Below are 22,411 nucleotides of genomic sequence, written 5' to 3' on the forward strand. Positions count from 1 at the left end.
TGTGCAATTGGAACGTAGTTACAATTTTTAATGTCAAACATTTGCTTTTGAATGAGTTGTCTTACTTGGAGAACTCATTAAAACTAAAAAAAAAATGAAATATAACTGTAGTTACATTGTAGATAGACAATGCTTGTGTTTTTAAAGCTAATAATATACTTGAAAAAATGAGTTGTGGACAGATTAGATTACATCTAAACTTACAGGTATGCTAAAAATGATTAAAAGATGGGTGTTTTGTACAATAGAGGTTTTGCACAGCAGCCATGTTGGATGGCAGGAACAATGAAAATATTTTGCATAAGAAAGAATCTTTTTTTCCCATGGGTACAATAATCTATTGTTCCTGCCATCCAACATGGCTGCTGTGCAAAACCTCTAAACAGCAGCTACATGTTATTATCAAATGATAAACTATCCAAAATTAATTACCTCCTAAAAATATGTAAAAACATGGATCTATAAAACTATTCACAAACTATTTTGGAGTGAAATCTTGTACAATGTTCACTTTTGAAAAAATACCCCCCCCCCCCCCCAAAAAAAAAAATACTCCCCAGGAGTCGCTAAGAACCATTCTCGTTTTACAGGCCGTAAACCTTGCCTAGAATCTATAATACGCCTGGCTCTCTGGGCGCTGAAAAAAATTCGCCACTCAAACATAGAACTTATCGAACACAGCCCTTACTTAAATAATCTTTTACTTTTGGGCTCTATCGATCAAATTACTCGTCTGCTACGAGTGTCTAGAGGTTATATTAATGCATGATAAGAGAAGCAACCAAGCGCACAATTTACAACTTAGCTTATCACTTCCGGAGAAAATTACTCAAGTCTGTAGCAATTTTAAAGTAGGAAAATTCCTCTTTGAAACTGATGGTTTCAAATTAAGATGAATATCTACAAAAACTGAAGGAGAAAACATCCTCACCTTTGCATTTAAAAATCTCAAGGTTATACTTCATTTGTTAAGGCAGTTTCTAGTTTTCCATTATAGATTTTGCATTCAAAACTATGCTATCTCCGCATACACTCTAGGGACATATTTCCAGTTATTGTTTCTCGTAGCAAAATTCTTCCGCTAACTCTCGCAGGTTCACAAGCTCGTGCTGTAATGCTTGACCTAAAATCTGGTGCGTTGCGGCTGAACCTTTTTCTTCCCTCCAATGCTTGAGCATTTGATATCCCTTTTCAGATAGTGCCTCGTTTGATTGGCTAATTTCTTCAAACTTTGGATCTTTGATTCCCAAGCGGCGCCCAAGCTTTTTCCAAGCACCACCAAGCCTGGAGGCAAGATATTCCAGTTCATCATCGCTAGGTGTGCCTTGTTTGACTGCAAAGACAACTTTATCCTTAATGACAAGCATATATGGTTCACGTCATAGGTTGAATATAAGGTCAATATCAAGTTTCAGCGATCATACTAAAGGTGGCGTTTTGCAAACACTCCAAAGTCTTAGGAAACGTTGGCAAAATTTTAAATGGAAAGTAAAGCAACAGAGGACTCTTTACGCAGCCTCAAACACGAGGGGGGTTGAGAGAATTCGAGCAAGTTATGCTGCGTCGACAAAACCCGAATCGGATCACGGACCGGATCACAGATCACGGATTTGACTGCAAGAACAAATTGGAAGTTAACAAACAGCACAGCCCGAGACAATGATTACCTTTATAAAGATACAATGCAATTGATATGCTGTGTGCTATAGTACACACACACACAGCAAAAAGAGGAAAACTACGAGAGTAAAATCGTGTGAAGAAAATATATCTATCCACCTACCTGTGTGTGTGTATGTTTGTGTGTGTGTGCTTGTGTGTGTGCGTTGTGTGTGTGTTTGTGTGTGTGTGTGATGGGGGGTGCGTGGGTGGATGCGTGCGTGTGAGTGTGTGTGCGTGTGTGTGTGTGTGTGTGGGTGTGTATGTATCTCTCTATCTATGTATCTAGTGTAAGTTGCGACCTTAAGGAAATATCTAGATACATAGATAGAGATACATACACTAGGTGTAAGTGTAAAAGTGTTATAATGCTGTAATTGTTTGTTACGTTCAGGTTTGGTCTCATTTATATAAAAAGCTTCTTTGAGTTTTAAATCAATTGAGTTGTTAGCAGAATCCAGAATATTAAAGCAAGAAAGGGAGTATTTGTTCTTACAGGAAGATGTGTTGAAATGCTTAAAAATATGCGAGTTTTTATCGCTTTCCGTGTGCTTTTTTTATCCTAGTAGTGAAGTGGCGACTAGTTTCGCCAATATAACGGGAATTACAACCCGCACAAGAAAATTGGTAAACTACCATCATAGTTAGTAGAGGCTACCATGGATTTTAAAGCACCAGGAGTACGATCTTTAACACTACTGAAAATATTTTTAATTTAAGAGAAGTGAAAACTAGTTTGATATTAAGGTCCGATTTGCAAAAGCGCTTAGTGAGTTGTCGGAGTTTAAGATTCCCTATTTTAGAATAATAGCCGACAAAAGGGGTTTAAAGCAATGTGGATTATTGTCATAAATGTTCCGGCTATTTTGAGAGGAGGACCCGTCAAGATACCGCTTGAAAGTTCTGTCAATAATATGCGGAGGAAAAGAATTACGATTTAAAGTGTAGGAAAGTTTATTAAGATCGTTTTGAAGGCCAGAAGAGGTGTTGTTGATTTTGTAGATACGGTCAATAAGAGTTCGGATAAGGCTAATTTTGCAACATGATGGAATAAAACTAAAGAAATTTGTTAGGAGACCAGTGTAAGTTTTTTTATGAAAAAGTGAAAAAAAAAAAAAAAAAACAATCATTCGAAGAGTTGTCGATAAATATATCAAGAAAGGAGAGTTTACCATCATTCTCTTTTTCGAAAGCATCCTTGTAATTCCCGTTATATTGGCCAAACTAGTCACCACTTCTCTACCAGGATAAAGGAGCACACGGGAAGCGATAAAAACTCGCATATTTTTAAGCATTTCAACACATCTCCTTCTTGTAAGAACAAATACTCCCTTTCTCGCTTTAGTATTCTTTATGGATTCTGCTAACAACTCAATTGATTTAAAACTCAAAGAAGCTTTTATATAAATAAAAAACACACGTATTTAAATAGGGGATTTAAAAGGTCGAGTCTGCTTTCTTGAGCAAACTGAAATACATGGTTCGTACAACTTCAGAGAAACAAAATTCAAGGACTTTTCAAGGACAAAAAATGGTTTCCAAGGACTAGGTTTTAATCATAAATCTAACCCATTTACGATTGAATACACATTTGCCCATCGCTCAATTAAATTGAAAACAAAGGGAAATGAAAAATTCATTGACCAAAACATAGCAAAACCACTACATATTTACGTTGCCCCTTAAAACAAAAGCACATGGCGGACTACCCCACATCGGAGGCCTTGCGCATGAAATATATTGAGGCACAGAGCCAACTTTGCTTCATGTACCACTCACGTTTTATACCGACCATTTTTGCTTTTTGGTAGTTACTAGTCACTAGTGCACAAATTTTCCATAGCAAAATCGTTGAATTCATCAGAAAAGCGATAAAGCGTACAGAACTTGCTAAATTTCAAGGACTTTTCATGACCTACTAAAGAAATCAAGTACTTTTCAAGGACTTAACCAAATTGAAGTACTTTTCAAGACGACCGTTAAAATTCAAGACCTTTTCAAGATTGTACGAACCATGAAAATACCTTTGAAATAAAATTTCAAATTTTGGAATGATGTTTACAGGCAAAAACCCAACAGCAACATCAGATACTAATACCTGGCTTTGCTAAATTCTACAATATCTATTGATCACACAAAGAATCGTTCCATATTGGGTGGGGCATTTGAATGCAATTTTAACTGGAGAATTTGAGCAAATCTTCAAAAACTCAATTGTCAGGGGGGATTGTAGGGGGAAGGGATGATGTTGAAGCTTTGAATTGATCGACACATAACTAAGTCAAAAATAGCTATCTTTTGACTGAAAATCAGGTCAAACCCTCCTCTCAAATAAGGGGGATGACTAAAGATAATTTCTCAGCTGTTATAATGCACTGATCAATTCAAAGCTTCAAAATCCTCCCCCTCCCAGAGCAACTAAAAGGCATTTGACTATCATCTGTGCCTAGGGGGTGGGAAATTTGAACCTTGCCTGGTTGGGGTGGGGGTTTAAACCAGAAGTGTCAAGTATTTCTAGTGGAATTAACTTACTTTATCTTTTTAAAGTGCCCCAGAAGAAAAGGTCTACAAGAGCGTCATGGTCACTAACCCTGCCTTTTACAGAAAACAGACAAAAAAAAAAATGACAATCAAATCCAGCACTTTGGTGGGGCATTTGAACATAATTCTTGCCCTTACAAAGTCTTAAGAATTGTTAAGTGGAAAGAAGATGTTGTAAAAACTCAAGTCAATGAAATCAAAATATATATAATGATATTTATCAACCATGATTGACCATGTATTCTTACACTGTGAATTGCGAGATCCACTTGTAGATGGCTGCTGGCTTGTGTAAAAGTCGGCAATTGCCTGGTCACCACCTGAAAGTCACAATAAAGATATTTGAACAAGTTATGACAATTAAAAACACAGCGGGAAACATGAAAAGAAATAAACAAAATAAACCACTTTGGAACAGACTCTTTAGACTGATATCTGCAAGATTTGTTTCATATTTCAGAGATACTACAGTTTTTGAATGATACATGTACATCATGACATCATATTACTTTTCTTGAGGCTATTATTCTGTGAAGTTGGGGTTTCTTAGAGGTTACCTTAGTTTGAGACATTAAATCAAGGAGGGTACTCAAGAATTACTCTCTCATATTGCAACCATTCTTTCCTTCTTCCATTTTTGTATGCAACAATGGCAAGGAGTATTCTATTAAATGAGTATTCTGAGCATAAGTGTCTTAGTAAATGAAATTATTTTATTACTTCTACACTATCCTGGGGAAATTCATGATTTAGCATTCTGTAAGAAAATTCATTACCTGACTTGTGTATTCCACATTTAATTGCATGTGAAAACTGATATTGCACTAATAGCTTTGCAACTCGTGCAATATTGGTTTTTGAGTTCAATTTAAGGCAGAATTCATGAGTCAGGCAATGGATTTTCCTTGAATCACATAACTTGATAGAAATAAGAAAAAAAGAAAACAGCAGTAATATTAATTGTTTGTAACCTGGGCATGAAACAAGAGATGTAATATCACTTAGCCTTGTTTCATGCGAAACACCTCACTCCATTTAAAAACCAATCAGACTGCAAGATTTTATTCAATTATACAATTCTTTTTTGAATGTTTAAATATATACAATCTAGATACTTTAAACTTTACATTGCTTTGCTCTTTCAACAAGCCTTTGAGAAAGGTTGACTATCAAACATTCAATGTCTCTTTCAGTCAAAAAGGAACTTTTAAGAATTCATCTTATTTTGTGGGAAGTTTGAAACATTTCAAACAAACAAAAAGAACAGTTACTGCAGTACCAGGTGAGTAGTTGCTGGCACTTGTGATCTGACTTTCCCATGAGGGGTTCAATCCTGAAGCAATGTCAGACATGACTTGTTCTTCATTAGAACTACTTCCTTTGTCATCCTCAATATCATCATCTTCAACTCCATTACCTGGTGTTGGTGGGTACACTGAATGTTTCATGAAAGCAGAGCTTTGTGAGTGAAAAGACCTACAGCTGTTCCCCAGGGTTGTGTTGTACAAGTGTACTTTTAATGCTCAGGAACAATCCTAGAACTTTTGATAAGAGGAGATTCAAACTTTGATACCACTCCACCATAGACACCTGGAGTTAATTTTGGTGTGTTTCACATTAGCATGTGTTTTATTGTTAAAACAAAAAACAAAAAAACAAGAAAACAAGAAAAGAAAAAAACAAAAATCAGCCAGTTGACTGGTAAGATGCAATCCTGGCATTGTAAATAGTAAAAGGGGTGGCTAAGACTCCCCAGACCCTCCCTTTGGGCAGGGTCTGGGACCTGGCTGTATATATATGGTAACTTTAGACTGTTACAGTATTTCCATTCCCCTTCAGCATAAAGATACTTTGAAATTGAACCTCTCAAATGAAGCCACTTAACCTATGGCAGAATTAGGTGGTCATTGCATAGAATAAAATTTTTGACAATAAGGCAGCCTAAAAGATTATAAACTCTGAGCTGAGGGATTGCAGAAAATATCTACATAGGAGTAAATCAAAAGGAGGAAACATACATAAATTAAACAGAAGGATGCAAAATCACATGTAAAGCTAGACTATGATGGGAAAATGACAACATGATGGGCCTTAAAACACCTTGTGGCACCACTGCTGTGTAGAGAAGACAAAGAGATCTGGACTAATATAGCACTCGATAGGGAGATTTCATCTCTGATAATAACTGCTAAGGGACCAAATAGACCTAATTAACAAGAAGGATGCACAAACACTGAACAAATTCAATCATTCCAAGTAATTCCCATTCACAGTATTGTAACAAGATTTCACCATACTGTAATGATCAGTGTGAGTACTGCTGTGTCGAGAGGGGGGGGAGGGGGGTAATGCAAGATACTTGTACTTAATGGGATTTTTTTTACTTATTGACATAACCAAATATTCTATAAAATCTTACCCTGACCCACAACAATTCACACTATTCTTTAACAACACATGAATGTTTTCAAAAGATTTCTCAACCCACTAAACTTGATCATTTCTGAAAAAAAAATATATACATCTGCCTCATAAAAATGAGAAAGCATTTATAAGCAATGGTAAACAAGGGATTACAACAAAGATCATGTAACCAGACCTTTAGAAAAGCATGGTGTTCAGCTTTCAAAGCATGCCTACAGCCAGCATTACTGTAAATTTCCACTCTAAAGATTAAGTTTTAACAAGTGTCAAACACAAAGGACGGTGCATTTGACATGATTGCCTCACCTTCTGGAAGACCAGCAACAACAATAGCTCTCACAAAATGAACAATGACACTCCTTGCTGCTCTTTCTAACTTTCTGAGTGGGAAGAGATCATTTTTTCTCCTGGAGGCCTTTTGTAAATCTGCATATAGGGAACCACTTGGTCTAAAGACATTATTTATGGCTGTGACTACACCAACTTTTCTACGTTTCCTGAAAAAGCTGGAGAGCAAACTGCCATCCAGATTTGCCACTCTTCTAACACAACATCCCTTCATCTCAAGATTGATAACATAGTTTTTAAGCTTAACCTGGTCCTTCACTGTGGCATAAAAAACCTCCACTGGTTCTCCGTGAACAAACTCTGGGTTACTCAAATTGAATGCTGTCTCTTCTGAGAGTACCCTTCTCATCTCTCTCACTGCCCCATCTCTCTGAATTTCACGCTGTAGTGACAGGTACGTCTCTGGAAAGTCTAATCGGCTAAATTTGCCCACAACTGACTCGAATTGTTTCAAAGACTTTTCAGGGACCATTTCATCATCTTGAAATACACACTTTCTACATCCTTTTACGGGATAAAGGCTAAGTAGCTTGCAATTGGCATCTTCCCAATGAAAGGCTGAACCATACAAAAGCACCAGGGTGAAACAGTTCAGGCGATTTGAACTGACAAGTCTGAATATCTTCTCAACACTGTGAGGATCTTTTCCTATATACAAAATAAATTATATTCAAGTTCACAATTCATTAATATTCTTAAGATTTAACTTCAATTTTTCATATTTCATAATTTCATTGGAATTGAACTCAAGGTTAACTCAGGATCTGGAATCTGGTAGACAAAAAATTATTTCAATAAAACTTGGTGCCAAAAATATGGAAATGGATTCATATTTCATGATGAGTAAAATGACGAAAGTAAATAACAAAACTTATTAATAAAAATAAACTTATTGTTAGTATTAGACAGTTAAACAGTAGTCATGTTAACAAATTTTGGATGGTAGATAAGCACCATATTTACTTGTACTTCCTTAGAACATCAAGCGATATTTATGCAATTAAGTATGGGTGCAGTAGTCTTGTGAAACCTGAGATTTTTTGGGAGGTAGCATTTAAATAAGAAATAAGACAGCAATAACTTAAATTAAAAGGACTGCTTAAAGAATCGTTTGGAAAATGAGGGACTCCTATTGGTTTGTGCAGTTCTGTAGCACTAGATGTAGTTGGTCAATCAATCCCAAATGAGCTTGACTGTCCAACTTAAATAAGCTCAAGCACCAAAAATACACACAAATAAATATTGTGGTGCTGCATGAGTGGGGGGTGATAAAAGATGATTTGGTTTTATCTAAAGCTGAGAAAACTCTTGGCAATTTACATTATGAACTCAGTTGATAAATCAAGCTATCTTGCTAAAGGATAGGATGACAATGAGAACCAACTTCAATGGCACAAATAAATAGTATTTGGACAGAAAAATTTTTGATAAGGTGATCTCACTAGGCTTGCACCCTTTTAAACACATCATTCCTGAAGAGAAAAATATTGCATACTATCTACGTAGGAAAGGGTGCTTTCATCCCAAAGTTAATACCCAATGCTTCATATCCATGTTTGTAAATAAGTTAATTTTTGAGTCTGGTTTAGTTTAGTTTTAAATATATTGTAACAAAGGAGGTGTTTTTATCCTTTGACTATATTATTGTTATAATATTATCATGTGACCTGTCCAGCCTTGCTGACACCATACCATAGTGAAAGCTGATGTGTGCTGGTGCAGAAATAGCTGTCTACCCTGAAACTATTTTTACCACCATGACAATTGGTCAAAAAATTGTTAACTTAACTTGGTTGGCTCTGACAGGCTTAAGCAGGCCTTGTTTTAGATTCATTCTTCCAAACATCATCCTCCAAGGTGAGCGAACTTCAAATTAGACTCAACCTAGAAAATATTTTCCCAGTTACACAATACCTGGCAAATAAGAGAAGCACACAGATTGACTTTTTTCAGGGTGTTTTATGAGCCCAAGGCGAGGCGAGGGTGAGTCTTGACCTTGTTCCTTAACTTCCTGAAAAATGGAGGAATCTTGACTCTCAACTTGACCTATCAATTCGTCAAAAGTTTGTAAATCTGGTAGAATGATTCCATAATCAACACAAAATCTTTTTTCAACATGTTCAAATGAACAGAAAAAATCTCTCTGTATTTCTCCACTTTCAACAAACTTCTCTATAAACTGATCTACAAGAGTGATATCACCAATTTCTCTCCAACTTGATCCAAGATCCTCCAGTACGACAGGCATGTCTGTCACTTCATAGGATGAGGGGACCAAAATTATTGGAGTCCCTTTGGGTCTTTGTGGTAGGTTGTACTTTATTGCACATGCTTTGCCATAATACTTCTCAAATTTCCTCATTAAGAACCCACTTATTGGAGGTGGAGTATTTGAGAAATTAAATGCACTTTCCATGATGTCCCCGGCAGACTTCTGGATGATTTGACATTTAAACATTGGCTCACCCTTCTCTTCACTAATCCTTTTGTGGTGATTAGTGATGTCATTCACCTTCCTATGAGTAAAATTAAGGAGGTAAGGCAAAATCCAAAAAATAAGAAAATCAGAGATCTTAATGGGTCCAATTTGTGTTCCTTTATCTCTGGAGTATTCCTTTGTTTGCAGCTTCTTCTGGTAAAATATCAAAAGTATCGAGAAAAATAGTGAGAAAGACCCCTTCACTGGACGTTTCAGTCCACTATTTTCTGGATTGATCACTTCTTCTGCATCACCTTTCTCAAACGCAAACGCTTGGGTGTCTTCCGGTGTTGGATACGTGACCACTTCCATGGGTTCTTCTGATGTACCACCACTTTCATTCAACACTTAGCCAGGTTTCTTACGTTTCGCCAAGTCAAGAAATTTAATCCAGAGCTTCGCTTCCTCCTTGGTAATGGCCATTTTATTTTTCTTATTTTCTGTGGTCAATCCGTACCCCATGTGCATGTTGGGTATCTCAGGAACTTGGAAGAAATAAGGTTTCTCGTAGTGTTTAGTCTGTTTTGGATCCAACATATCCCTTACAACCCTTGACAAAATTTCTTTCGGACCTCTGTCTTTCGGTCCCCCATCTCTGATTTTCAGATCACCAAGGAGAACAGTAGGCGACAGGAAAACCAAGTTTTCATTCTGAGTTGGGTCGTATTGCCAACCAGGTTCTAGGTCAAATTTATTTCTCAGTACCTTGGGATCTATTCCAAATAATTCAGCCAAAGTCTTGTTAGAGCTAGTAACCGCTGCCTCTCCTTCAGACCAGCCACTAAGCCAATTCGTAATGGGTTTGGCAGCTTCCTTTTCCGCCATGCTACGTTTCAAAATATGACTGCAAAAGGCCTTCGTCGAAATGTACAGATTTAGTAAATTCCAGGCGTGGGGATAATCGGTGAACGGAGGAAAAACGTCTGAGTGCGGGCTTAAGACCCGCGGTACGAAACGTGGGCTTGGACGAGCCTCTATCTCGCGCGTTCGACAGGGATAAAAACGTCTGCGCATGCGCTACAGACCCATGGTAAAGAAAACGCGGGCTCAGACGCGCGCTTATTTAAACTCAATAAATTTTGCAGGAAATGAACAGCCATTACAAAAGTTTAAAAAATAAAGAAGCCGTTAAAAAGATAAGGTTTTAATTCTCATTTTTGAAAAGAAGAAAAGAATTGAAAAAAATTGAGAGGGTGTACAAATTGTAAAAGAATTGTTCTCGCGCCGAAAAACGGTCTTTTGTGCAAAGTTTCAATACGGTTGCGAACTGGCTCAATTTGCGGCAACGTTTGCAGTGTCATGTTGGCTTTTTCTGATCACTTTTTCGTCCGTTCATACAAAATGTTGGTTCGTCGGTAAAACAAAGAGCAGAAAAGAAGCTTTTTACGGCAATTCTAAGCCCCTACCACTTGGTTTGGCAAGAGCTGTGAAGTTGCCTGAAGAAACTCCAGTTTGTTTACGTCATCGTCGAACGATCGAAAAGCAAGACAGTCGCTGCTCATCGCCGCTTTTCGACCGACATTCCAATTATTTACATTTAATTTGTGTAAGCCTTTTCGAAATTTTGGACACAACGGGAAGAAAGAAAGCAAGATATCAATGAGGGAGCACGTGGTGTGGGGGAGCATATTGTATTGCGTAGACTGGACGGGACTGCACTGGACTGGACTTGTAAAACGGGGACTAGTAAAGCGCGGACTAGTAAAACGCGGACTCGTAAAACGCGGACTAGTAAAACGCTGGCTAGTAAAACGCGGACTAACAAAACGCGGACTAGTAAAACGCGGATTGGTAAAACGCGGACTGGTAAAACGCTGACTGGTAAAACGCTGACCAGTAAAACGCTGACTAGTAAAACGCTGACTAGTAAAACGCGGACTTAACAACAACAACAACAAAAAAACAATGTCATACGAAGGCGATCACAAGACTTAATAGTGAGCCAATTTAGTGTGTGACAATCCCTGACAATCCCTGTTTGACCTTTAAGCTTAGCAATGCACAATGTACAGCACGAGGTTATTGGCAAGCGAGCAAGAGGAATAAATATTATAATTGTAAGTTATAGATAATACCTCTCCTCAGTAGTCGCTACGAACCCTACGGAGTCACATGAGATGCGCGCATGCTGCCGGTCAGTGCTCGCTGGCTGGTTTAGATCTTCATTCTCATTTTACTGGACGTAAACCTCGTCTGGAATATATGATACACCTGGCTCCGTGGGCGTTGAACAAAATTCGCTACTCAAAAATAGTGGAACTTCATCGAACGCAGCCCTTACATAAATAATTTTGTAGTTTCGGGCTCTATCGATTCAATTAATCGTCTGCTACGAGCGTCTAGAAGTTATATTAATGCGTAATAAGAGAGGCAACTAAGCGCACAATTTACAAAATAATTAGCTGATCACTTTCGGAGAAAATTACTCAACTCTAAAGTAGGAAGATTCCTCTTTCAAAGACAGTTACAAAATTAAGATGAATATCTACAAAAAGGAAAAAAATTCCTCATTTTTGCGTTTAAAAATGTCATGGCTATAATTTATTTGCTATGGCAGTATCCAGTTTTCCATTTTAGATATTACATACAAAATTATGCAATCTATACATACACTCTAGGGGCACATTTCCAGTTATTGTTGCTCATAGCAAAATTCTTCCGCTAACTCTCGCAGATTCACAAGCACATGCTGTAAAGCTTGACCCAAAATCTGGTAAGTTGCGTCTGAACCTTTTACTCCTTTCCAATGCCTGAGCATTTGATATCCCTTTTCAGAGAGAACCTCGTTTGACTGGCGAATTTCCTCAAGCTTTGGATCTTTGATTCTCAAGCGGCGCCCAAGCGTTTTCCAAGCATCACCAAGATTTGAGGCAAGATGTTCCAGTTCATCATCGCTAGGCGTGCCTTGTTTGACTACAGAGACAAAGTTATTGTTCTTGAGAAGCATAAATAAAGGGCAAAAATAAGTTGACTAAGGCAGAAATTCTAGTAAAATGATTTACGATAATTTCTCAGTTCACCATTTTAAAGTCATTACAAAAGCATACAGCCCTATTTAAAGTTCAAGTCATAGGTTCGCGGTCAATATAAAGTTTGAAAGATCATAATAAAGCTGGCGTTTTGCAAACAATCCAAATTTTGAAAATTAATAAAACTTCTTCCATGTTTACACAGCCTGATCTAAACACAAGGGGGTCGAGAGGATTTGAGCACGTTATGCAAACCCGAAACCCAGTGGAGGATTGCTTTAATAAAACATAATTCACATGACAAATAAAGGAAAATGTCACCTCTTCTTGATTGATATAGATTTCCTTAAACACGCACACTAGACGATAGTATTTTTTACTAGCCAATCAAATTCTGTATTTAGTCTACACTGCGTGTATGAAACAATATCAGCTTGAATCCTCGTAAATTTGACAGGGGAAATACCGATTTGGCAGCCCGAGAACATGGTTGAGAAGTTGAATCGCTTTTCGGGCTTTGTTGAGTTTTACTTGTTAATAAAGTTTCGCTCCCCCATTCTGAATTTAAAAAGTTAACGAATATCATAACCAATGTGAAAATAGCTTTTTAGGCTGAGAACGTCTCGTAGAGAAGGATATTTTACGAAAAATAGAGAGCCAAAACATGGGAAGCAATCAGCCGTGCACCGTTTGCTTCGAGACAAAACCAGTCTGAGGATGATGGTTTGGTGTGTGTTTTCGTTAACAATTTGTAATAAAGAATGTACTTGTAGGGGATTTTCTTGTAGAACTTGAATACTAGAATTATTCCGGAAAATGCTTACTACGCATCTTGTTGCATATTTTGTCGTCTTTGCTTGAGCTTTCTCGACGAGGTCGTCCACCTCATAAACAGAAGGGCACAACATTAACTTGCAAAACTGAAGGGAACTTTTGGTGCTTTTCAGTTGAACAGAGGCAAGTGCGAGGCGAGAGGAGCATAAATAAAATTAAGCCGCTCTTACCGCACTATTTTTCAAGCTCTTCCGCCCTCAGGCACACCTCCCATCATTAACCAATCACAGCGTTCCGAAAAAGTGGCGGGAAGCGCAGTGGTCACAGACCGTGCGCAGTATCAATACTTGAGCGACTACCGGTGAAGATAGTCCTAAATTTGATCTCCCCTTGAGAGTGTACTTAAGTAAAAGACTGCCAAAATATTTCATTTTCTGCGCGTTAATCAAGCATGAAGACAAGGATGAAAAACGGCGAAGTCTATAAACAAAATGAAGAACGAAAAAATGTATGATTTTAGTATATGCCACAAAAGTAAATAGCGCCTTTTGCGCGCGCTGATTGGTTAGTTCGGAGTAAATAGCGAGTAAACTTTCTCTCTATGCAGCCGATGAGACAAAATCGCCTGTTACGGGTTGAACTTCCAACCATTTTTCGGTATATTGAAAGAAATAAACTAAATTTTTGGTCTCTGTGTGGTGTAAACTAAAACATCAATTCACTTCAATGCCAGTGAAAGTGGTGAATATTTTGAAAGACTTTTTAGACTAACATATACTTTTCGAATAGCTTCATCCATAGACAAATATGATGCGACCGCCACACTGCTGTTAAAAAAACATTCGATGATCATTTGATATCAAGTGACCAACTTGATAGGTCCGTTTGTATATGAACGGAGGAACAGCTTGAACAACAGTGTGTTTCTTGTTCTGAAGGCTACAGGAAAAGCGCTGAATTTCCGTGAAATATTTTCAAATTGTGCAGGGAAGCGCACGTCACAACCGTGTTAGATAACTCTCCTTAAACACACCAATCAACCGATGAGAGCGCATGTAGGTACAAATATGTTATGAATGGCGATAATCAACAATACTGACTGATTATTTGTCTCACACTGTGGTTTGCCAGACCCACTTGTAACCGGCTGTTGGTTTGCGTAAAAGTTGGCATGCTCCTGGTCATCACCTGAGAGTCACAATAAGCATTAGGGGAAAATTAGTAGGATTATGTTTTAGAGTCAAAACACTGAGGGAAAACTTACAAAGAATAAACAAAATGAGCTATTTAAGAACGGATTCTTTAGACTAACATGTACTTGTTTGAAGAACTCATAGACCTTTGACTGGTGGAGAAATAGGTAGAAGTTAGCATCCTCTTCTTCCCAAGTTAAAGACACACAAGGAAAGGTTTATCAGGAGTAAAAGCAATAATCTTCTGAACAAATGTAACATGTACAGAAGAGAGGTGATATAAGATAAGATAAGACCTTTATTTAAACACGATAATAATTAAAGCTAACAGCTTGAGGGGTAGTGTATTTAGCGTATACATTATGAAGTAAGAAGAAGACTAGCTAAATAAGTAAAAGGTGAGCACTAACATCTTAATCAAAAGTAGAAAAAGTCATCATTTTTACGGCGGATAGCTGAAGCTGAAGCGATATTAAATTGAAAATCTCTAACATGAGGCTTTGTTTTCAAATTTCGAAACAGATCATTCGGGTTTTTGGGCAAGATATTACGTTCATTTGAACTTATAGTGGCAAAATGATGTGCGTGAAATAAAGAGTTCATTCGTTCTTGTTGTGTTCCAAAAGATTGCACCTCTATAGGCAAGGGAATCTTTCATAAACCTAGTTTTAAATCTTGGAACTGTCAGTGAATTGTCTCCTCTCAAAGAATAGTCATTGGAACATCTGATGTAAATATCCTTGTATAATAATTGTGGGTGAGACTCATTATGTGCTTTATAGAAAAGTTTAAAAATATCCATCTTGTAGGGTGAAAACAGAGTAGACCACTGATTATAATTAAGCACGTCGCATGATGTCATGTCTAGGCAGGTTATACATAATTCTAGCTGCTGGGCAGTGTAATCGTTCGATGGAGCATGACAAACCCGAATTACTGCATGCACCCCACAATAATTGACCATACTGTACGGACGGCAGAATTACTCTAAAATAAAAATCGTTTAGAACCTTTGTCGGTAAAAATCTAGATCGTCTCAATAAGTCTAACTTAGCTACAAAGTCCTTCTTGGTTTTCAGAACATGGTGTCCATGTAAGCTTGTAATACTACTGCTACTAATAATTATAATAATAGTTTATTAAACTCTCTTGCAGTAACTTACTGAATTAACGAGTTATGATACAATGAAAACTTAATAAGAACGACTATGTACATTTCTGTATACATTAAGTACAAGTTATACACACCAAACGGAACATACATCACATTTGTTAAAAATACTTAAAAGTTAAAAAGTCTTCGGTGCGCTTCGTTCTACAGGTAGTAACGTTTCTGTAAAGATACAACTGGTCTGATTTGTGTCTGAGGTTATAGGGACAGGTATCGTCTAAGCGTGTTGGTAGAAGAGGATGGAGAGGGTGATTTAAGTCCTTCATTTTATACATATACTCTTTACATATCTTATCTCTTCTATACGCAAGGGTCTCCACCCGTGCTAACTCGAGGGCTTCTGAGTAACTATCGGCACATGGGAAAATTATCTTAAGCGCCCTTTTCTGTATGGATTCAATTTTGTCAGACAGACGACCTGGAATGGATTGCCATACTGGTACGGCATACTCTATAACAGATCTAACAGCGCTTGTATAGACCTTTAACATGCTACCTTGGTCAACGCCGGCTCGACGTAGAATACGTAGAGAGTAGAGCTTCTTGTAAGCTTTTTTATATCTGTAGTTAACATGACTATTCTACCTAAGGTCGCTATCGATGAATACTCCTAGAGTCTTGTAAGTCGATACGCGTTCTATAGTGTTATTACCAATAACTAATGGTCTGAGAGTAAAATTAGGATACGACATAAAGTTAATTAACATCTCTTTACATTTAGTAGGGTTTAGTCTCATGTTATGGTCCATGGAGAATTCGTGAATGTTAGAATCGATCGTATTGAGCAGACTGATAGAGTTCCTGGGTAGTATATCTATGGCAGACGTGTCATCCACAAACTTGACTCTCAGGTGCCAATCAGCTAAAAGATTGTTTGTCATTATTGTGAAAAGTATCACTCCTAATTTAGTTCCCTGCGGCACACCTCCCTTGAGGAATTTCCAATGTGATAGTGTTGTACCTATTCTTACAGATTGCTATCTCTCGGTTAGGAAAGCCGCGATCCAGCTGATGAGGGCTGGATCAACCTCTAGTTTTCGCAACTCAGTCATTATCATGTTGTGGTCAATTAGATCAAAGCCTTTCGAGAAGTCAGCGAAGAAGACCCGAGCTCCTAGATCAGTACAATCTACTGCCTCGTAAATGGCTTGTAACATGAATAGAAGAGCATCTGTTGTCGAGTGGCCTCTATGCGCAAACTGTCGCGGGTCGAGTTTTCCATGTAACTGTGGCAGTAGTTTATTACATGTGAATCCCTCCATGACTTTTGCCAGGGTACACGTGAGCGATATCGGGCGGAGATCGATCTTTATTTCTCTTGGTGGGTTTACCTTTGGCATTGGGGTGACGATGGAAGATTTTAGAAGTGATGGGATGTATCCCTCCTTAAGAGACTGGTTATAGATGTTTCGAATGACAGGGGCTAGTTCGTGTGCGAAGTCCTTAAGCAATTTATTTGGGATGGTGTCGGGTCCTACAGCTTTCGCCACGTTAAGCGACGACAGGGATCGAAACACTTCCTCATTGGAGACAAAAAGTTCCTCTGGTACTAGGCTTGGGGGAGAATCACGGGTCAAAGGTGTAAAATGGTCTGTGAGACTTACAAAAAAGTCATTAATCTTATTTGCAAGTAATTTGATATTCATGGTATCCCCAAGAAACTGATGGTGCCACTCCTGCTGAATGTCTTGGCCTGTGAGTGACTTTATTTGCCCCCACCACTTACTGGAACTAGTGGATTCCACTTGAGCAACTTTATCATGATAGTAATGATTTTTAGCTTTTTTGACCTCGCCCTGTACCTTGTTCCTCCAAAATTTGTAATTATCAGAGTCCTTTCCATGTCTGAGAAATGCAGATGGTCTTTTACGAATCCAAGATTTCAATTTTTAGAGACCCAGGGACGGTCAGTTGGATGTTTCTTAACTATTTTTCGTGGGAGGAAGGAATCAATGGCAGAAGTAAGTTCCATCATCAACAGCCTGAACTTGTCTACACAAGACTCAGTATTAAGAACCGAGTGCCAGTCCTTCTCGGTCATCCTGCGTCCGAGCGCACGCCATGCACTGTCGCGCATATCGCGTGACTCTATTTTCTTGATGATCGGTTTGTGTTCGGATGTAATTATTGGTCTGGCCAAGATGGTATAATGATCAGATGATGCGATTTTGGGCAATTGGGATACACTGGACAACTTTGGTCTATTTGTAAAAAACCAATCCAGCGTGCCTGAGTCTCTAGTCTTGAAATTTACAAGCTGCTTAAGATGGTTGGCTTGAGATATATCTTTTGACTTTAATCCTGTCGTGTGATGATTAAAGTCGCCGGTAATTAAAACCAGAGCATTTGGCTGGTTAGATAATAGCATGTCGAGATTTCTTTGAATATGTTGCCGTAAGATCACATTCTAAGGTTCACGGTTACTTGTGGAGTGGTAAATCACACCTAACACAATTAATGTAATTTGCCTTGGTAGATTACGCGGCCTCATTAATATCCAAATTCATTCGACTTCTTCTTGTTTACAAGATTCGAAGAGTTTCCATGGCACTTTGTGATCTAAATAAATACACACTCCTCCTCGTGTAGTAATTTGATCCTTGCGAAATAGATTGTAACCAGGGATAGCGACACAAGAATCTGGCAAATTAGGCGACAGCCAAGTTTCAGTAATGTAAATAGCGCCTACAGAGTTGAGCTCCGCGATTTGTTGAATCTCATCCACCTTGTTCGTTAATGCTCTCACATTAGTTGACAGGATAACAGGTATATCACAAGATTTCTGATGTTTGACCTTCCTTAAGACGCTCTAATTCACCGCTCTCGCTGGCTTATCAAATTCGCGGATGGCTATACTGCTTGTTCGGGGTTGTTTACCAAGTTCGCTACAAGTTATCCTACTTGGAATTGGTCTTTGACTGGCATTAGGCTTCTCTTCTCGGGAACGCCGAGCACCACGGTATCTTAGAAGTCCGTTTGCCTTAAGTTTCCGAAGACAAGTCCTGAATTCCTGGTCATGATACTTTTGGGAACGAAGAGCAAATAATTACTGTAGGCTATAAACCCTACCAGCCGCAAATGATGACAAATAAGGGCTATCCTCGTTGTTGGGTCTCTGTGGCTGTAAATTGACCAAGTTACTGGAGTCAGTCTGAGTCCTTGGAGGTCCTGGGTTGGCATGAACGTCCATACATTCTGTAAGATCATTAAATGGGAGAAAGACGCAAACAGAACCACGCTTTCTCCATTCTACAACTGGTCTCTTCGGGGCGTTCGATAGGTTTTTGTCCAACCAAGTTTGACAAGCGTGCTCAGAAGGGACTTTCACTTGAAATAAATGACTATTCGTCGAGTTTAAATCCTCATCTCCCGATTTAACGCGTAGCGAAGGCAGAAATACCAATGGAAATAGTAGAAAGTAAAGCAAAATTGTGGAACTAGAAAGCCTGGCGGCCATGTTGTCACGCATACATAACGCATTCCTTTTGAATTTATATCGTGATCGACCGTCAGGCCTAGCAAGCGTGTTTTCGAGACCCAATTAAAGTTAAAACTTCCTAAGAACGCAGGAGCAATAGGGCCCATCAGATTTATCGAGCTGAGCAGCATCACTTCACTATTACCAGGGTGAGGTATTAGCTGGTTGTTTAGGCACCAAGTACAAACTTCGTGTCCTTATTTAACTGTGCAATTGCCATGTCTGCTGCGTCTCCGATGCAGAAAACTGTCGTGTCGTGACCCTGATTGAACCATCGATGATAAGTCGTTTGTAATTATGTCAAATAATGTCGGGCCTAATACAGAACCCTGGGGTAAACCAATAGTCACTGGCAACAGATCTGACCTGACCCCATGTACTACTGTGAACTGTTGCCTTCCATTTAAATAGTTTCTTAAACAGTCAAGTAGTGTACCCGTAATGCCAAAGTCTCTTCTCAACTTTATTAATAGAGTAACATGAGGTACAGTATCGAAAGCCTTCCTAAAATCAATAAACAGATTATTGATTTTCTCTCCACTTTCTTTCCCACTGTAACATCCACCGCAAGCCTCTGACACAGAGATGAATAGTTGTTTTAGTATATACTAAACGGTGAGGTAGTATGGCACAATAAGATGATTTAAATTATTTCATTCCTGCAACGGTTACAATATTGTCGGGCACAAATCATACACGCGAACTTCATGGAAACTATCACGAAAAATGTATGTGTGTGTTGGTGATCTATAATCAGCCCTTGAAACATCACTACTCACTAACATTACTACTCACTAACCGCCTCCCGGTTAGCTCAATAGATAGAGCGCTGGACTGTTGTGCGGGAGGTCGAGGGTTCAAGCCCCCGGCCGGACCAACACTCACCGGGTCTTAAAATAATTGAGAAGAATATGCTACCTTTCTATAACATTCAAGTAATGGTCAGATATTCTAGTCTTCTCGGATAGGGACGAATAAATGGCAAGAGACGTTAACTTCCCACGCACGAGATTACTGTGTGATGGATGTCTTCCCCTGGGGTGGGATGGGTGGGAATATGAGGGCCATATGTTAGAAAACTTGTGTAAAGTTAATATGTTACCCTTGTTAAATAAAGATGTAAAGATGTAAAAATGTAAATACTACTGGAGGACCTCAATGGGGCTAACGGTTAAAATGTTCGTCATTTTACGGCTACAGTCGAACCTCGATTATCCGGACTCGTCGGGATCTCGGTAAATGGTCCGGATAAACGAGAGTCCGGATAATGGAAAATATGAATGTTTCTGACATAGAAATGTAAACAAAAGTACACAGGGTGAAGAAAACATCATGTGAAATCTGCACAGCCTGTATATATTTACAAATAAAAACATTCAGTTCAGGTATTTACAAAGGTCTAAAATGTTCAAGCATGTTTGTTTGCTTCAAAGACTTGTAGCTTGATCACATTGCGAAGTCCATCGTTCGTCTTAGCTGCTTTAACTGCACAGGGTCAATATCGTTCTGTGATTCCATCCACGACGAGTATTTTTTTGAGACATTGCGTTGCCTCTTTAGTCGATACTAGTTTCTTGTCCTCGCCCTCATCTTCCTCATCGCTACATACACTTTCGCTTTCCGTCGAGTCTCCGACAACGGTGGCTAAATGTCTTCATCAGACATTTGCGTTGAATTCGGGAGCTCGTTTCCCAGATTTAGCCAGTCTTCCACATCGCGAGCATTAGGCATTTCTTCATTGTCAAGTTGCTGTACATGCTCCAACATTTCGACCATGGACTCAGCGATATTATCCTCTCGGAATTCGGGCTGTGAATTCGACTTGATGTTGTCCGAATTTTGAAAAGCGCAACGGGATAATACGCTGTTTCAACAGTCTTTGAAAGGATTATTGGGCTTTTGCGACTTCGAGTTTTCACGATCACAACTAATTAACATTCATGAAAAAATTGGGACCAGAGAAAAAAGTCCGGATAATCAAATAGTCCGGATAATCGAGGTTCGACTGTATTGGATAGCTTCCTTACGTTACGGTTAAGAGTGATGTTAATAATTAAACTCGATGATTTTCGAAAGTTAATAATTAATTTTCATTGTTCAGAAACACATTTACGACCGTTTCTTCACGTTTTAGGTAAATTCTGATGGAAAACAAGGAATTAAAGTACTATAAAAACTGTAATGGGTTTTAGCGACTACTTGAACAATATCCAATAAGTATAGATGTATACCTATTTAAATTATGAATTGATGAAATAACAGCCAAATAATCAACTAAATAATTATTTTCCAACTTTGTATCAAAAGAGGTAGGCGTCAGTGTTTCTTTGTTAAATCTGAAGTTTGCACCATATTAAAATTGTAAGCGAACTGGGCATATCGGTACTGAACAGTAACCATCCCGCTAGAAATCATGTCTATTCGAAGGGTGACTACACATTATCCCCCAGATATGCTAATACACGAGGAAAATTTATCTGCTCCCTACAACCTTTTAATGACTGTCCGGCAGGTACGCTAACATTACCGGCAAACTGTCTGGCCTAAAGTCTGAACCGTCTTTCTTTATCACCTTAGGGAAAAACTTCTTTAGCTTTACACCAATTTCATTGGCTTCGTAGCTCACAGTATCTAGACTGAATCTATTTTCTTTAGCCTAGATTGTGAGCCAGGTCTTCATGCTTTTCCAATTGTTTGCATTTTTACTGCGTTATCCTGAATAAGGACTCCGAACTTCCATTGAAGTCGGGCATCGCCCACCTTCAAGCCAGCCTGTCCGAAGAAAATGCAAGGGGTTTAATGCTAGGGCCTGCATGCAGCTCAGCAAGCCACTAATCCGTTGGAGGGTGGGTTGCAAATAGCTGTACGTTGAAAGCTCGGTGGGAGTGGAGGATAGGTTTACGAAAACTCTCATCCGATTTTTTCTGAGGTTGGAAGGGGCTTGTCTTATTTATTGTGGCCTGTACCCTGACACACCTCAGCAACTGGGCTAACATTCTAGGTCTGGAGGGTGGTGAGTGTGAATGGAGGGAGGTTAATGTCAAGGCTAATGCCCACAGCAGTCCAGCCGCTAACCTATCCTAGGGTGGGTTATAAATGGCTATGTGTGGAAAGCTCGGGGGATTAGCAGGGTAATATATAATAGTAGTACCTATGATAACAAAAAGAAAATAAGCATTCTACTAAACAGCCGCATTTTGTCCACTGTCACATGGTTCATCATCAAAACTTTCGTCATCCTCCTCAGAAGAACCAATTTCAATCGTTTCTCTGTCCTCTTCGTCTGGTTCTGATGGGTAGACTACACGTTTTTAAATATCTGTCAACAACTTTTGTTAGACATCTTATGTCTCCCCTGGCTGTTACTACATAATT

At 38.7% G+C, this 22,411-nt stretch overlaps 1 protein-coding gene and 1 long non-coding RNA gene across 4 annotated transcripts; both read right to left on the bottom strand.

Moving 5' to 3' along the window:
- Positions 1-56: 56 nt before the first annotated feature.
- LOC111347019 (uncharacterized) lies at positions 57-10,425 on the bottom strand. Of its 2 annotated transcripts, XM_022954276.2 has the most exons (6): positions 9,706-10,423; positions 8,887-9,488; positions 6,931-7,620; positions 5,480-5,635; positions 4,449-4,520; positions 57-1,333 (listed from the first exon to the last, which is right to left on the bottom strand). In XM_022954276.2, exons 2-6 carry the CDS (start codon positions 9,428-9,430, stop codon positions 1,053-1,055), a joined length of 1,743 nt encoding a protein of 580 aa, XP_022810011.1. In that variant the 5' UTR covers positions 9,431-9,488; positions 9,706-10,423; the 3' UTR covers positions 57-1,052. The 2 variants fall into 2 exon arrangements, with proteins under 2 accessions (XP_022810011.1, XP_022810007.1); XM_022954272.2 differs by having other exon boundaries at positions 8,887-10,425.
- Positions 10,426-11,338: 913 nt separating this feature from the next.
- LOC148743206 (uncharacterized) lies at positions 11,339-14,915 on the bottom strand. 2 transcript variants are annotated; one of them, XR_015988507.1, is made up of 3 exons: positions 14,311-14,809; positions 13,245-13,304; positions 11,339-12,364 (listed from the first exon to the last, which is right to left on the bottom strand). It is a non-coding gene; the product is annotated as an uncharacterized LOC148743206 (long non-coding RNA). The 2 variants fall into 2 exon arrangements; XR_015988510.1 differs by lacking the exon at positions 13,245-13,304 and having other exon boundaries at positions 14,311-14,915.
- Between the last annotated feature and the right edge of the window lie 7,496 nt (positions 14,916-22,411).

The sequence above is a fragment of the Stylophora pistillata genome, chromosome 1 (genome assembly GCF_964205215.1).
Source record: "Stylophora pistillata chromosome 1, jaStyPist1.2, whole genome shotgun sequence".
Taxonomy (NCBI): Eukaryota; Metazoa; Cnidaria; class Anthozoa; order Scleractinia; family Pocilloporidae; genus Stylophora; species Stylophora pistillata.

What these genes read in the sequence shown, in the direction of transcription:
- LOC111347019 (XM_022954272.2), bottom strand. Translation starts at nt 9,763, where the DNA reads ATGGAAGTGGTCACGTATCCAACACCGGAAGACACCCAAGCGTTTGCG. An exon ending in TGCCAGCAACTACTCACCTG is followed by an intron (nt 4,521 to 5,479) that starts GTACTGCAGTAA and finishes TGTGACTTTCAG; the next exon opens with GTGGTGACCAGGCAATTGCC. An exon ending in TGGATCTCGCAATTCACAGT is followed by an intron (nt 1,334 to 4,448) that starts GTAAGAATACAT and finishes TTGTCTTTGCAG; the next exon opens with TCAAACAAGGCACACCTAGC.